A 16,038-nucleotide genomic window follows, 5' to 3' on the forward strand; every position below is an offset into this window, starting at 1 on the left:
AATTATGCAATCATTCCTATCTTGATGTGTGCCAAAAGGGAGAGATTAGTTTAAAGTGGGCTAAGAGAAAATTTAGAAAATTGAACCAACACTTAAATTGAAGTTAAGTTTAAGTTACAAGCTTGATTGAACTTTCAACTTAAAGCATGAACTGATTATTTACCATTTTTGTTATAATTTAAGTTGTTAAAGTTATCAAGTCTTGTTTCAATTTAATTTAAACTTTAAACTCTGATCTAAGTTTAAGTTAGCAAAGCATGTTAAATCATTTCTTTCTGATTAAATTTTAACTGCTTTGGATTAAAGTTTGAAATTTTGTTAAAGAATGTTAAACTTTGTTTAAAAAAAAGGTATAGTTTTCTTTAACTTTAAATTGTGTTGTCAAATATCTAAAAGAGAGAGATTATTACTACCGTCAATACTAATAATCAAACTTATATTTTGATCTCTAACATAGAGTTTAAAGTTAAACATTATGTGTTTGATATGTTAGTTAAGTGTGCAAGTCACTTAATATGGAAAGTCCTATGAGTCAGGAAAATCGGACTTTATGCATCAGAAAGACCTAGTGGGTCAGGAAAATAGGACATTAGACAAGGAGTCTTAGTGGATCAGAAGGACTAGACACCATGTAAAAGACCATATGAGCTAATCTGGTAGAGCACTTGATGAGCTGGACCAAATATTAAGGAAAGTTCTAATAGGTTAATTAGATATGAGCAGAGGAAGAATTCCAAATAGGTTAATCAAATTGGATGTTTGGCGAGTAAGGTAAGAATATGAAGAAGAGAAGTCCTTCTAAAAAGAAGGCATTGACAACGTGTCTCAGTTGGGACAAATATTAGCTGGTGATCTCACTCAAGAAACCAATGAAGGTTTCTAAGTCAAAATCAGAAGGTCTTAACTATCTAAATTATTCATGCATAATAATCTGTTATCTAACTTTGTTTTGCATGATCACTACTATTACTATTATTATTATTGTACTAATTTTGTTTTGTAGAAAATAAAGAAATGGATTGAACAAAGTGTTCGGTCGATCAAACATGGTGGTTCAGCCAACCTATCTAAGGAGATAAGAATAAATCGGATTCGAATCAAACCAACAAAGGAAATATTGATTCGGTCAACCTATAGCATGATCAATTGACCGATCATATTTGGTAAATAAAGATCAAATAAGATCAGATCAAGTAACAAAGGAAATAACAAGGTTCAGTTAATCAAACATGGAGTCAGTTGATCGAATACATATGGCAAGCACAGATTAGATAAGATAGGATCAAGTAGAAAAAGAAAATTCAGATGTTGAGTTGATCGAATAAGAAGTCGGTCTACCGATAAGGCTAATTTCACAAAAGATACAATCTGGGTAGACCATGAACCTAGATGCAAAGCCAGGTAGATTTTGGAGATCAATTGACCAAAAAAGGTCCGGTTGACCAGATGAAAAGTTTATAAAAGGAGCCTTGAGGTCCGAGGTTGAGTAACAATTCAAGTCAATTCTCTACTATCTCTCTTTTATGCACTGCTCTATTCGTGCAAGTGCTGATACGCCAAAGCTTTCCGATAACCTACGCCCAACCCTACTAATTTGTTGTCGGTAATTTGTTTATAAGTACTTGCATTTCATTTAATTGAGCAATAGTAGTGTGTTTCTATATCCTCTTTATCTTGTATGTTTTCTCATCCTCCAAAAGTTTTTCGGAAGGAGAAGTTATAGTTGATTGCCCATTTGGAAACGGTTTAAGGACCGTGGGTCTTGGAGTAGTAGTTGTTAGATTGTGAACCAAGTAACTGAACGTGTGTTTTTGTTTTTAGTTATTCTGCTACTCAGCTATGTGATTGTTTTCGTAAAAGAAAGGGTTTTATCAAGCAATATTCACCCCTCTCTATCACGTTTTTCACTCTTACACAAACATTAAAATTGTGATACACACCACTTAGGTTCTATCAATTGATATCAAAACACGACCACTTAGAAGAAGTTATTGTTGATTGAGCATCTATATCTAGAGGAAGGAATACATATCAAAAGAGTTGTTGGATCAAGCTATTATCCACCCAAGTTCGAAGGAGAATTCGTGCCATGAAAATAAAAGTGGAGATATTTTTCACAACAGAATTCAATATCATGATATCTATTAAATATAATTTTGAGTTGTCCAAGAGTGTTGTGGCGAAAAGTAAAGGAAGGACATCATAATAAATTGTAAGGCAAACATCACCTTCTAAGTGTTTTGTCCATACAGGAGATCAACAAGGTCGGAGCATATCAATGAGCAAAAAAGTTATGGGAAAAGCTGATATAATTACACGAAGGAATCCAAAAGTCAAACTAGCTAAATAAGACCCACTAAAGAGCCAGTTCAGCACCCTAAGATTAGAAAAGGGAGAATCAGTAGCCAAGTTTCATTCCAAACTCAAGGAGATATTGATAGGACTTGGCAATCTTGGTGAAGTAATGACCAACATAGACATTATTCGAAGTGCAATCAATGTGTTCCCCGAGACAACACAATGGGTGTCGATTATTGATTCCTTTTATATTTCTAAAAAAACTTGGATATGTACTTTACAAGAATTCTTTTTAACTACGGAATGCACGAATTTAGAATTGTAGGGTTAGAACACAAAGGGGAAGAACACAAGAATGGGAACATGGCCCTAATAGCAACACATTCAGACTAATCGATGGATGGTGACCAAGAAGCCTTTATGGTAGAAAATGATTTTTTTTTAAAAAAAAATCTAATAAGTTTGACAAGAAACAAGTAGGCTTCTATGAAATAAGAGTCAACAAGTCAATAAGCTTTGTACAAAGATACTCAACTTGCTTGTCAGCAACCACAACTTATCAAGGAGTTAGTAAAAGAATTGCAAAGATGCTCAGAAAAATATCTTTACCATAAAATTTTAATCAATGGACTATTGGGCAAAGAAATTTATAATTGCAAGATGATTAACTTAACCATAAGCCAAACTTTATTGATCAAATTGAGAAAATATACAAAAGTCTAGTTAACAATGGAAAATTTGGTTTATAATATAATTTTAAGACACAAATGCACATATATAGGAGACCCTATATCATTGCTCTCGCAACTAAAATGTAGTATTCTATGAAAGCCATACTTTTTTTTTGTGAGGATGTAAAGATTGTTTTTATCCTATGATATCTGAGAACGTGCACCAGCTCTAACTATTTGGACGATCATGAAAGCATATTGAACTCTGCTCCTTTGGCAACTTTAATGAAGACATCTTCCAAAGTGGTATCGGCCAGACCCCATGCATGGATTGTGAATTTACTTTTTGCAATCCCAACTGCTCTGAAAACATCGGAAATTCGAATCTCTTGCTTTGGCAACTCAAACTTTTGGGTTCCAGAGATGTGATAGATTTTGTTTGCATTTGGTGACAATTGCCTAACCAGCCCTTCTACCTCCTCTTCTTCATTTGCAGATGTAGTCATGGTAAAGACATAAGACCCACCGTACCTAGCCTTGAGCTAACATCAGGAACAAAAAAATGATAACTATTTAGTAACAAACTTCTCCATACATGAGATTTACTTTTATATTTAGAAATCTGCAACACAGATTTCTGTAGTGAGATCAGTTTTCTTGCAAAAAGTAGTACAATCTCAAAACAGCTTTGCCTACCTCCTTTGGATTTCCTATGCATTGAAAGCTTCCATCAACAAAGATACCCAAACGATCACATAGTACCTCAGCTTCCTCCATTGAGTGTGCTGCAGATATTTAAATATCTTAATGATGAGGTAAATGGTCACTGATAATAAGATTAAATTGAATGTCATTGCACTTATTAACAGTTTAGCTTGTATTGAAGGTAAGGATGCTCCATCTTCAAAGTCTCACATGGACAAATGTGATAGTTGCTTATATATCAAATGGCTAATCATTTTATAATCAAGGCTACGTTTTTACTAAATCATTATGGACGTTAGGGGATGTCAAAGTTAGGATGCTCTAAACTTGTCAATCTCACTTGGACAAGTATGATGGTCCATATGTGTATACTAAAATGACTAGTCATTTGAAATGGAATGAACTCCTCCCAAAATCCCAATTCAACAACTGTTATATTATTTAGGAGAATATAATAAGTTTAAATTATTATCACTTTTCTTTTTTTCTCATTTTGAATAAGGTTAAAAGCAAATAAGCAAGGTAGATGTCACATACTTGTCAATATAATTGCCCGATCTTTCTTTGCACGATTGACAACATTCCATAAGTTGTTTCTTGATGCTGGATCGAGGCCAGTACTCGGCTCATCCATGTAAACAACCTAAAAAAGATAAATTGCTTTTAATTATCTTATCTGGTTTGCTTATGTTTAAAATCATCAGCAAGATATGTGTACTTTAGGATCGCCAATAAGAGAAATTGCAACGCTAAGTCTCCTTTTCATTCCACCACTATATTTTCCAGCCTGTTTATCTGCAACACCACCATAGAACAGATTCACATTCTTCAAGGACTCTTCAACAGCCTGGAAGAAAAAACAATGTAAAACATGACAATACGATCTTGAAATATTCAGACATTCACATTGATTCTACAATAGAGGTTTTAGAAAACTAAACAAACAGTTTAATAATTTTTTTTCCCCATTTGGCATCATTTGAACTGGAAAACTTGCTGGTAAAACAATTATATCAAGTGGAAAATTATGATTATTTAGAAGGCCAAGTAACTAGGCAATCAATTTCCATTCAACTTGTAAACAAACAACGACAATGAGCATCATGCGTTTTTCTTTAGTTAGCACCATGATTTTGATGAGCACACATTTTCACTTCAATCATAAAAGAATAATAATTTAAAACTATTAGAACTCCGCCCATGACGACCGGTCATGGCTGGTCCCAAGCCCGGATAAAGGAGGAGGGTTGCGTTAGGTTGTCAGCCAGCGTCAAACTATGACAAATATTCAATGAATGAATCCATTAAACTATTATGCTAATGCTAGGTTGTTCCTCAGAAGAAACGCGTTGCAAGGTCCGACTGTAACGTCTCGGCAAGGACCGCTACATCTCTAGAACTCGGGTGTAGTGATAAATATGCAAGAGTTCGCGTTACAGGGTCCGACTGTAATGTCTCAGCAAGGACCGCTACATCTCCATAACAACTTGGGTGGAGTGTTAAATAGACAAGAGTTTTCACACCATAGGTTAGATAAGAACAAATATGATAGGAAAACTAATAATTTAAGATTTGGAACATAGAAACTCTCACTGATAAATCAATGGAGGTAGTAGATATGATGATTAGAAGAAAAATTAATATTTTGTGTGTACAAGAGACAAAATGGACAGGTGAGAAGGCAAAGATGATAGAGAACTCGGGTTTTAAGTTATGGTACACTGGAAAGAGTAAAGCAAGAAATGGAGTGAGTATTATTGTAAATAATTTGTTAAAGGATGAAGTTGTAGGAGTAGTTAGAAAAGGAGATAGAATTATAGGCCTTAAAATAATAGTGGCGAAAGAAACTATGAACATAATTAGCGTATATACACCATAAGTAGGATTAGATGAAGCTACCAAATCAAGGTTTTGGGAGGACTTAGATGAAATATTACAAAATATTCCACCAAATGAAATGATTTTAATAGGAGGTGATCTAAATGAGTATGTTGGAGTGAAAAATGAGGAATATGAGAGAGTACATGGGAGTTATGGGTTTGGAACGAGGAATGAGGAAGAGAAAACTATATTAGATTTTGCGATAGCATATGACCTTATATTAGCTAATACGTTTTTTAAGAAAAGAGAATAACATTTAGTCACATTCAAAAGTGGGAATAATAAATCGCAAATTGACTTTCTTATGGTTAGGAAAAATGATAGAAAGATTTGTAAAGATTGCAAAGTCATCCCTAGAGAAAGCTTAACTACCCAACATAGGGTAGTAGTGTTGGATATACGCCTCAAACATAGTATCAATAGAAAGAAAATATATATAATTCTTAGAATTAAGTGGTGGAAGTTAAAGGATGGGAAGTAATATATATTTAAGGAGAAGGTAGAAGCACAAGCATTAGGTGAAATATACGATGACTCTAATACAACATAGGATAAGATGGTATCAAAGTTGAAAATAGTAGCTAAGAGTGTACTCGGTGAGTCAAAGCGACATGTACCACTAAGTAAAGAATCTTGGTGGTGGAATGAGAAAGTACAAGAGAAAGTGAAGGAAAAACGAATAGCTTATAAGAAATTATATATTTGTAAGAACTAGGAAAACTTAAAAAAATATATAATAGCCAAGAAAGAAGCTAAGAAAGTAGTGAGTGAAGCAAAAAATGAAACTTTTGAATGGTTATATCAAAAATTGGATACAAAAGAAGGGGAAAGAGACATTTATAGAATAGCTAAAGTGAGAGAAAGAAAAACAAGAGATCTTAGCCAAATAAAATATATTAAAGATGAATGTAATAGGGTATTAGTAAACGATGGAGAAATAAAAGAGCGGTGGAAGAGGTATTTTCATCAACTTTTTAATGAAGGTTTAGGTGACCAACTTAACTTAGGTAATTTAATTAGGTCAAATGAGCATAGAAATTTTAATTTTTATCGTAGAATTCAAACTTCAGAAGTAAAACAAATTTTAAATGAAATGCACAATGGAAAAGCCGTTGGACCAGATGATATTCCGATAGAGGTAAGGAAGTGCTTAGGGAAACAAGGTATTGAATGACTTACAAAATTATTTAACATGATATCGATAACGAAAAAAATGTTTGATCAATGGAGGATAAGTACTCTAGTTCCCTTATATAAGAATAAGGGAGCTGTGCAAACTATAGGGTATTAAACTAATGAGTCATACTATGAAACTTTGGGAAAAAATAATAGAAAAAGATTAAGGAAGGAGACCGCAGTGAGAAAATTGGGTTCATGCCTGGGAGGTCGACAATAGAAGCTATACATCTTCTTAGACAATTAATTGAAAAATATCGGGAGCAAAAGCAAGATCTACACATGGTATTCATTGACTTAGAAAAAGCTTATGATAGAGTCCCAAGAGAAATTATATGGAGAATTTTAGAAAAGAGAGCTGTTAGCGTAACATATATTGAACTAATTAAGGATATGTATGAGGATGTAACGACCAGAGTAAAGACTTCAGGGGGAGTAACTGAACCATTTCCAATAAAGATAGGATTACATCAAGGATCAGCTCTAAGTCCCGATCTTTTTACACTAATTATGGACGAACTCACTACGCACATTCAAGACACAGTACCGTGGTGCATATTGTTTGCAGATGATATTATTTTGGTAGATGAGACACATGAAGGTATAAATGCTAAGCTAGAATTTTGGAGGGAAACACTAGAAGGGAAAGGTTTTAAGCTTAGTAGATTAAAGACAGAATATATGGAATTTAAGTTTAGCAATATTAGAAGTAATGAAACAATTGTTAAGATAGGAGAGAACGAGTTGCCTGGAACCGAGAGATTTAAATATTTAGGATCATTTTTACAAAATGATGGAGGGATTGAGAGAGATGTCTTACATAGAATACAAGGTGAAATGAAGGGGAGCGTCGAGTGTTTTATGTGACCGTAAAGTACCTCTTAAACTTAAAGGTAAGTTCTATAAAATCGCAGTTAAACCTGCTATGTTATATGGAGCTGAATGTTGGGCTATGACTCGAGCACATGAGCAGAAGATGAGAGTTACAGAGATGAGGATGTTAAGGTGGATGTGTGGACATGCGAAGATGGACAAAATAAGAAATGAGAGCATTAGAGAGAAAGTTGGAGTTGCATCTATTGAGGAAAAACTCCGAGAGACACGTTTAAGATGGTACGGACATGTACTTAGACGACCAATAAATGCTCCAGTTAGGCGATGTGAAACTATAATAAACATGCATATCAAACGAGGAAGAGGAAGACCAAAAAAGACTTGGTTAGCAACAATAAAACCAGATAAAATTTATTTAAATATAGATGATGATATAATAGAAGATAGAGTTCAATGGCGTAAAAGGATTCATACAGCCGACCCCACCTAGTGGGAAAAGGCTTGGTTGTTGTTGTTGTATTAGAACTCATAAAATTGGCATATGTTCTTTTCCTAAACATTTGCAGTTGAAAACTAGAAATGATATGGTTTGTATTCTGAAACACAGTTATACTGTGGAAATATCTATCACTCTCCTTGTGATGGGGTAGAAATTAGCAATTCTAATAGTAACTTTGTATCAAAAATAGACAAGCCATAAAGATGCATTAAAATGACAGAAAGTGCATCTTAGCTTAAGTATAAGATGTTAGATTAGTAGTCACCCAATACCTGCAGCAACGTGGGGCCTTTGAGATTCTTCAGTCGGCCATAAAACAATAGATGTTCTCTTCCAGTTAGTGTTTCCCAAAGCAAGCTGTATTTGAAGATATTTATTACTCATATGAAATATTAGTTGAAGAAAATAACATTTTCTAGCAACTGATATTCCCAAGTGGAAGTAATAAGTTTTAGAGGCCTTACTCATGCTGCGGACACACGCCCATGCTTGTGTATATCTCATCCATATTGATACTTATGTCCATTCCATGGAGATATGCTGTGCCAGAAGATGGTTTGACAAGTCCAATCATCTGTGAGTACAGAAAACAAAGTATTAGGATAGATTTGAAAAATGTGACATCTTAATGGCAGATAAGGTATCCAAATATCAAATTGCTTAAAAGATGAAGCATAAATCAATAGAAAGAACTTCCTTCTCTGCAGAGAAAAAATGCTTAATTGACTGCAAAGAGAGAATATGTCAAGTAACCTCCAATAATTATGGAGATGATGACAAAGCCTAGGAGATTACATGCAATGTAACAGACCATTTTCATTAAAATGAGCAAAGTAGAGACAGAAGTGAAATTTCCACAAACCATATTGATAAAAGTAGATTTTCCAGCACCATTAGGACCAAGCATGCCAAAACATTCACCATTAGGTACAGCCAGAGATAATCCTTGAACTGCAAGTTTATCTGGATTTCCATCTCTTCCCGGGTATACCTTTCTTAGGTTGTCAGAGATAATTGCGTGATTAATATTAGAATCTTGTAACAGCTGCTCAACGACTTCTCGCTGATGTAAAAAAAGACAGAGAATGAATAATGTGAAATATGACTCCTCGCTGACGTAAAAAAGGACAGCAAATGAATAATGTGAAATATGTGAAAGACTAATACAATTTGAGCTTTAGGAATAGAAAAGCTATAAGGTCAATCATGGCAAATCTTATTTCCAAAATATATGATTCTTTGAGACACACCAAGGTAACCAACAGTTCTACTTCAATGGATCCTTTTGAAAATAGTACATTAAGGTCTTGAAAACAGAAAGATGACTGAATGTAGTTAAGGGTACTAAAGAAGCATTATCACTTCGATATAACTGAAAATGTTCCATTATCAACATACAAATATAGATCACTATAGTATCAGCCAAAATGTTCTTACTAACCTAATGGCTGTCATATCTAATGGTGGTTATCTTAACATATTAATCTACTTCGGTCAATGCCACTAGATCTAGTACTGGAAAATTGTTTATCAAGATTCTTAAGCTGCAACACTCTACAGGATCAAAGCAACAGTGATATTGACAAAAGAAGAAATTATACAAAGTGTGTGTTTCCTTGACAGGAAATGGTAGAGAAAAGAAATAGAGGTATGGAAAAGTGAAAGGAAATGGATAAAATTCCACAAATCTCTGAATCAGGTATCTTGTTATCCTGCACAAAGTTTCTAATAGAAGTATAACGAGGAATGCTTTTAAGCTGCAATAAGATGAAGTTTCTAATATGTCTGTTCTGTTGGCTCTCAGCAATCTCACTTATTTCAGTAAGATTTATCCAGAACAAAGAGTCAACATGTATCAAAATATAAGCAAGATTAACATTTAACAAAGAATTTTGGATAGTTTTATAACTTACTTCATGAGAAACATCAGGCCTATCCATTTCAATAAAAACTTTTGACCCTTTTTCCTGCATACCAGGCCTTGTAGTTGTAGGTAATGTAGATTTCTTGTGGAAATAATCCAAGAAAAATAGAGGATCCTTTCTGACTTCACCACCCAATATCTGATCTAGATAGAATGCAACTGGAAGCAATACTAACCACTCAACAAACATAATGATTAATACTTCTAACAGCCCATTTTCGCTGTCACTTAAATCTCCCCATTTCATACCAGAAGTCCCCATTAAATTTCCAATAAAAGCATATTGGGAAAACTCATATAGCGCACGGTACAAGGAAAATCCAGGAATGAGCTCCATTACTATAATCCAAGCTCCTAAAAGCAACAGATCTTATATTTGATACATGAAGATTTGGAAAATAATTGAACCACATATATTTAAGATAAATGCTTAAAGAAAGTTGGAAAAGGAAAACTTACTAGGGAAAGAAGTATCTTCAATAAAAAATCGGAAAAGGAACTCTCCTAATAATCCCGAACCAAATACATAAATGTACCCGACAACTGCAGCATTAGATTTCATATGAAAGTGTATCATTACACCAATCAGAAGTTTTAGGCATTTTTTTTCTTCTATTAAAACAATTCCAACACGTAGATCTCACCTGTAGCAGTCTTAACAGCAGAAAAGAAGGATGATACAAGAATAGCCATTGCAATCTGCAAATTTATGAATACCAGGTAAAAGACAATCTGTATGCTGTAATCATTCAAGCGGAAAAATTTTAGGCCTGCAAAAAAGGTAAATTATCCAATTCAGTGAAGTCATGTGTATTCTTGCATAAATTAATGAAGTTTTCAAACATTTACCTATTAAAGAGCCAAACACCACAAAGCATAGCATGTAGAGTGATGATAGAGAGAAAAAGTAGATATAGGATATTAACCAATAGGGACCATCCTTGAGCCCATGCATTTTCATCATCATTTTTAACTTTTGTTGCCTCTCGTAGACAAGATATGTCAGAATAACCTACATGAGAAAGAAAACAAAATCTATTGATCTAGCTTAAGCTTAAACCATTTGAAAGATAGCTTTAAGAAACAGCTTTTTCGAATAAATTACTTGACAGTTGTGTAGACCTTAAGATCCCCATGACAATATATTATAGATTATAAGAAAACATGCAAAAGTGCACAAGGGATAAAGAAGCATAGGACTAGTTAATGTTCAATCAGACCATTGTACAGATCCACATAAAAACTTACTGGGAAAAGCATCTCAATGATCCACGTGAAGAATAATCCACCAAGTATAGAAGAAAAGTCAAACTTAAGATCTGTCCCAGATTTTGGCATTTCTTTAACAAACTCAAACATTGATATCACACCAGGACCTCTGAGAAACTTTAGGTATGCATTAGTGGCCTGCAAAACAAACAAGGTTAGTTGGTTATTTCAAAATTAATGGATATGTGACAAGCATGCTATCATTTACATTTCTGGAAAGGATGGTCATACAAATATAATGCAGTTATCAGATCTGATGTCAAAGTGGGCTTCTTATATCTTGTTTAGAAACAATTAAATATTTAGATAGCTAAAGATATTCACTTGAAGCTAAAAAAGTACTTAACAACACCTACTGGAATTGACACATTAGTCAATTAGTGAACTAAATAAAAATAAGAAAAAACATATGCTATGGGTAAGCCAGCTAGCTCAAACTCACCCCTTAAACTATTGCAGAGAATTCTATAGATATGATTAAAGACAAGTGACTAGATAGAAATGTATTGAACCAGCTAATTCTCTCAGATGTGAACTTTATATTTACATGAACAAGGGAGGTCTGAGATAGAATCCATGTGAAAGTTATGATATTACATGCGAAAACGAACACCAAAACTAAACTGTTAAATACCTTTCTTAGTCTTAGTTGGCAAAGTTATCATAGACATGTGATGGTCAATGGAATTATTTGTTGGTTTCCTTGGAGCAAAGCTTTTGCACAGTAATTAGTAAATTTAGGTAAGGAGGCTGGTTGTGCTTGTATAAGGCTAGAAGAGCCTGCCACTGTAATCTGGGATAAAGTTTGTGAAATATGTTGCTTGTTGTAATAAGAAATAGTAGGCAACAAGTTCATATTTGAGGTCATAGCATGCTTATTCGTATGACAACTCTAGCCTAATATATACTTTTCATATAGAAGAAAAAATACAACCAAAGCTTATTCCACTAGATGGGGTCAGCTAATACAGAAGAAAAAATACTAAGAACAAAATGAAACACATGAAAAGCTAAACCAAATATTCTAATAATGTTTTGTTCTCATCCCAATTCCTGGTAATATTTGAATAAAAAGGTGTAAATAACAATAAGCATGCATACCAAATTTACTGTACGAGGAACACGTGTCAATCCAATTGTCGCAAAGCCAGTGTCGTTGTTATAGGTTGAATTATACCAAATACTTAGATTAAATACATTTTCATTGGAGTTCAAAAAATCATAGGCTGCAAGAAAAAAGTTTATTTGGCATAAGCAATCCAGTCTAGCAAAAATAAACAAAAGCAAAAGAAAACATTAACACTTCAAAATGTCACCTGCAATGTACTCATTCTCCTTCCTCTCAGAATTTCCCTCTCGGTAACCCCTAAACAACTCATCATTTATCTGTGATGAATTATCACGCCACAGAGTAAGTCCTTGAACACACTGTAACTCTGTTTCCATTTCAAGGAATAAGTATTCAGAACAAAGCATTTCACATTGAAACAAAAGTTAGTAGGTAACAGTAGAAGCATATAGAGAGAAAATAAAACAAATTTTCATGATATCGTTGACCAGCAGGGAAAAAAAAATCAGATATAGAACAGTCCATGCATGATCTAATTACAAGAATAGTGAAGAATCAGCTTGGTTTTACACCAGATTCAGCAACTTTCAAAAGTTTCAACCATTTCAGCCAAAATTAGGCTGTTACAAGATAATATGTTGCCATAGGTATTCTTCAAATAGACCTCCAATATTGTTCAATGTGCTGCATCAATATTATTCTTGGTGACTGACACATGTACTTCCAAATTTATTTATTTTTCTGAGATTTAATCACTCCACAAATTTATCTTGTATCCCAAAAACCGAAAGAATAAAGTTAACTTGAAATGTTCAATCATTTCGGACAAGCAAATAGCACAAGTAGACAGTGGTTTAGAATTAGGTCCATAGCTGTAGAGTATATGTACCCATCAATCTGATCAGCAGCACCAATGCAATTGGAATGGATGATCCAAAGGAGTTTGATTTTTTTTTAATGATTTTTTCATCAACTTGTGTGTGTGTGTGTGTGTTTTTTTTTGATTTCACGCATTTAGTCTTTAAGAATCTTATCAATTTTTCAGTTAGAGCTGGACAAGTTTCACGTTATCTACTATTGCCACTCATCAAAATTCATGTATACAAGAAAGAAAGCATAATATAATGTAGCTCCTTAGTAAAGTTAGAATGTTGGTGAATACATATTTGGAAAATAAGAAAATTGTTGTATGCAATCTATTGTGGGGAAGTAAGCAAGAAAATTGTCGACCTGGTTGAACTATGATCGAATAAACAATGATCTAGAGATCAAGAAAATTGTCAATCTGGGTGAACTGTGATCCAATGGACAATGATCTAGAGGTCATGTTGGCTTTTTCACTCATTCCCATTCTGTTAATATTGAACCAAACATTCTTGTGGATATATGTGAGAGAAAGGCACTATTGTTTTACCATTCCTTCTCTATTCACATGCTATTGTCTGATGGGTTTGTAAGATATCAATAAAATTTGTGTTGAGATACCAAACCACCACAGTGGTGACTAGGGTAAACATGAATCACTGCATAATGAGAATAGTTTACAAGAAACCAGATCAGAATAATTTGGCATAGGTGATGTTGACCAAAAAAAGAATAATTTGACACAGGTAAGATATGTTACCCAGTTGAATAGATCTGTTAGCAACTTGAAATGAAAGTGGAGTTGTCGCATTGGACAGGCACTCCTGTTGGATCCAATATAAAGGTCTATCCGAGATAAAAGCGGGCTCAATGAACTGTGTGTCTCTGGTATATGTGTCCGTCCCCTGGGCACATGTAGGAAAGCATTAAATTTTGTCTCCGTTTAATTACAGAAGGAAGAGAACAGTTCTCCACAAGAGCTTACAAGCACGAAATTAGCCATGTTACTGGGGTAATCCAACGAATTCAGCGACGAGAACGAAGAAGAACCTTGCAACAGGGTCTGCCCCAGACCTATAATTTTTTGAAAAATAAATAAATAAAAGGAGAAAGAAAAAAACTAGCAGATACACCGCGGGAAAGGAAATAAGTAAGGCAAGGGGATGATTCAGGTACTCTGGGCGAGGGAACGGTTGCCGCCGGTGAAGAGGAGTGCTGCGGGACAGGACAGAGAGGTCCTGCATGAATCCTCGGTGGGGAGGCCGGCGTCGCGAACGGCGCGGTACTCGGGACGGGGGATCTGGAGGAGCACCGGCCACTCGGGAGGATTGGGGATGGGGCAAGTGGCGACCTGGTCGAGGGTGGAGTACTGGAGGCCGCAGACACCGTCCTGGCAGCCGCATTGGTACCTGTCCTGGTTCAGCTCGTTGTTGACCACCTGCTGGATGATAACGATGACGGCACATAGAAAGAAGGGGAAAGCGACGATCCCGAAGTTGGTCTTCAGATTCCGCTTCTGCCCGATGAATGGATTTCCAAGTCAAAATTCGTTTCATTTATCTATCATCATTCAAGAATTTAATCAAATGATAGAGCGAGAAGGAGGAACCTGGAAGGTGAGATTCTTGCGGAGGAGGGCGTTGGCTTGGGTGCGGAAGCTAGCGGGACCTCGAGAGGAGGGAGGTGGCTCCATGTCTAGTATGCCTTTGATTCTTGAGGTCTGAGGAGCAGGGCGGATTCGCTGGCTTAGTTTTGGAGGAGTAGGAAAGAAGGACGGAAGGAAGGAGAAAGAAGGAAGGAAGGAAGGAGATAGAAAGAACGGTTAGTTTCTGGCGACGCGACGAGTACTACAAATTGGACAGTAGTAATAAGAAGAATTCTCCATCTCCATTTCCGTCTTTGACTTTTTGAGTGCGACGCGAGATAGCCAATGGCCCAATGGAAGCGAGTCAGCGCTGGAATTCTCCTTCATAACGTCTGATCCATGAGATAAAGGAACAGAATTGAGTTGAATATGTTGAAAAATTTAAGATTCAAAATTGAGTTTATATTTGAGTTTGAATTTAATTCGAATTTCGAAAAATTTAAAGTTTTTTATTTAAATTCAGTTCGAATTTGGGTTCAAGTTCCATTTGAAAGATTCGAATTTGAATTATTATTCGAAAATAAATAATCGAAATATTCAAAATTTATTTATTTATTATATATTTAATGAACGGTTCACGAACTATCGAATAATATAATTTGAATTCGAATTTGACTGAAAAAAAAAATTCGAACATGATCTAGTTCAGTTGTAATTCGATAAATTTAAATACAAATTAAATATTTTTTGAACCGGTTAGAAAAATTCTCTAACCAACTCGATTCATTTATGCCCCTAATCTCCTAATCTGCTCGATCCCGTGCACGGAAAGCTTCTGCTGGCTGCCGCAGGCCCGCAGCATTTGTTATAAGACTTTAGGCCGAACCCATGGAATGGGCTGGGCTGGGCTGGGCTGGCTGGCTCTTACTCTTTTAAAGGTTTCGAAAAACTTGTGTAATATAGATATTGAGAAATTCAGGTGAGTATTTACTAAAATATAAAAGTAGTATAAAACATAAAATTGAGTGTAGGTATTTTAAAAACTTTTGATTTCTGGACCTATGGACTTGTTAGCTGAGTTATCCCTTGAAAATCACTATACTTTCTTTTTCTTAGAAACTTTCAAGATAGAGAAATCTTTTTATACAGTCAATTACAATAGAAGAATGATAATACTAAGAAGAAAGTAAAACTCAAAGAAACTAGTAAGAACAATAATGTAAACACAAAAAAAATCATAAAATAAGGCCTCAAAATTTTCAC

The 16,038-nt window shown here is 34.8% G+C and overlaps 1 protein-coding gene across 1 annotated transcript; it reads right to left on the minus strand.

Moving 5' to 3' along the window:
• Window positions 1-2,971: 2,971 nt before the first annotated feature.
• Window positions 2,972-15,042, minus strand: LOC122042388 (ABC transporter A family member 7-like). The gene is made up of 18 exons (XM_042602488.1): window positions 14,800-15,042; window positions 14,367-14,706; window positions 14,176-14,264; window positions 13,951-14,095; window positions 12,574-12,693; window positions 12,359-12,483; window positions 11,237-11,395; window positions 10,838-11,000; window positions 10,633-10,758; window positions 10,448-10,531; window positions 9,978-10,342; window positions 8,927-9,127; window positions 8,529-8,638; window positions 8,337-8,421; window positions 4,393-4,521; window positions 4,212-4,317; window positions 3,666-3,754; window positions 2,972-3,511 (listed from the first exon to the last, which is right to left on the minus strand). Exons 1-18 carry the CDS (start codon window positions 14,881-14,883, stop codon window positions 3,215-3,217), a joined length of 2,817 nt encoding a protein of 938 aa, XP_042458422.1. The 5' UTR covers window positions 14,884-15,042; the 3' UTR covers window positions 2,972-3,214.
• Window positions 15,043-16,038: the final 996 nt, after the last annotated feature.

The sequence above is a fragment of the Zingiber officinale genome, chromosome 2A, assembly GCF_018446385.1.
Source record: "Zingiber officinale cultivar Zhangliang chromosome 2A, Zo_v1.1, whole genome shotgun sequence".
Taxonomy (NCBI): Eukaryota; Viridiplantae; Streptophyta; class Magnoliopsida; order Zingiberales; family Zingiberaceae; genus Zingiber; species Zingiber officinale.

Excerpts from the sequence above, each read along its gene's own strand:
- LOC122042388 (XM_042602488.1), bottom strand. The coding sequence starts at position 14,883 with ATGGAGCCACCTCCCTCCTCTCGAGGTCCCGCTAGCTTCCGCACCCAA. Across the intron at positions 9,128-9,977 it reads GGCCTGATGTTTCTCATGAA|CGAGAAGTCGTTGAGCAGCT; the intron begins GTAAGTTATAAA and ends TTTTTACATCAG. Across the intron at positions 3,755-4,211 it reads TCGGGCAATTATATTGACAA|CACACTCAATGGAGGAAGCT; the intron begins GTATGTGACATC and ends AAATATCTGCAG.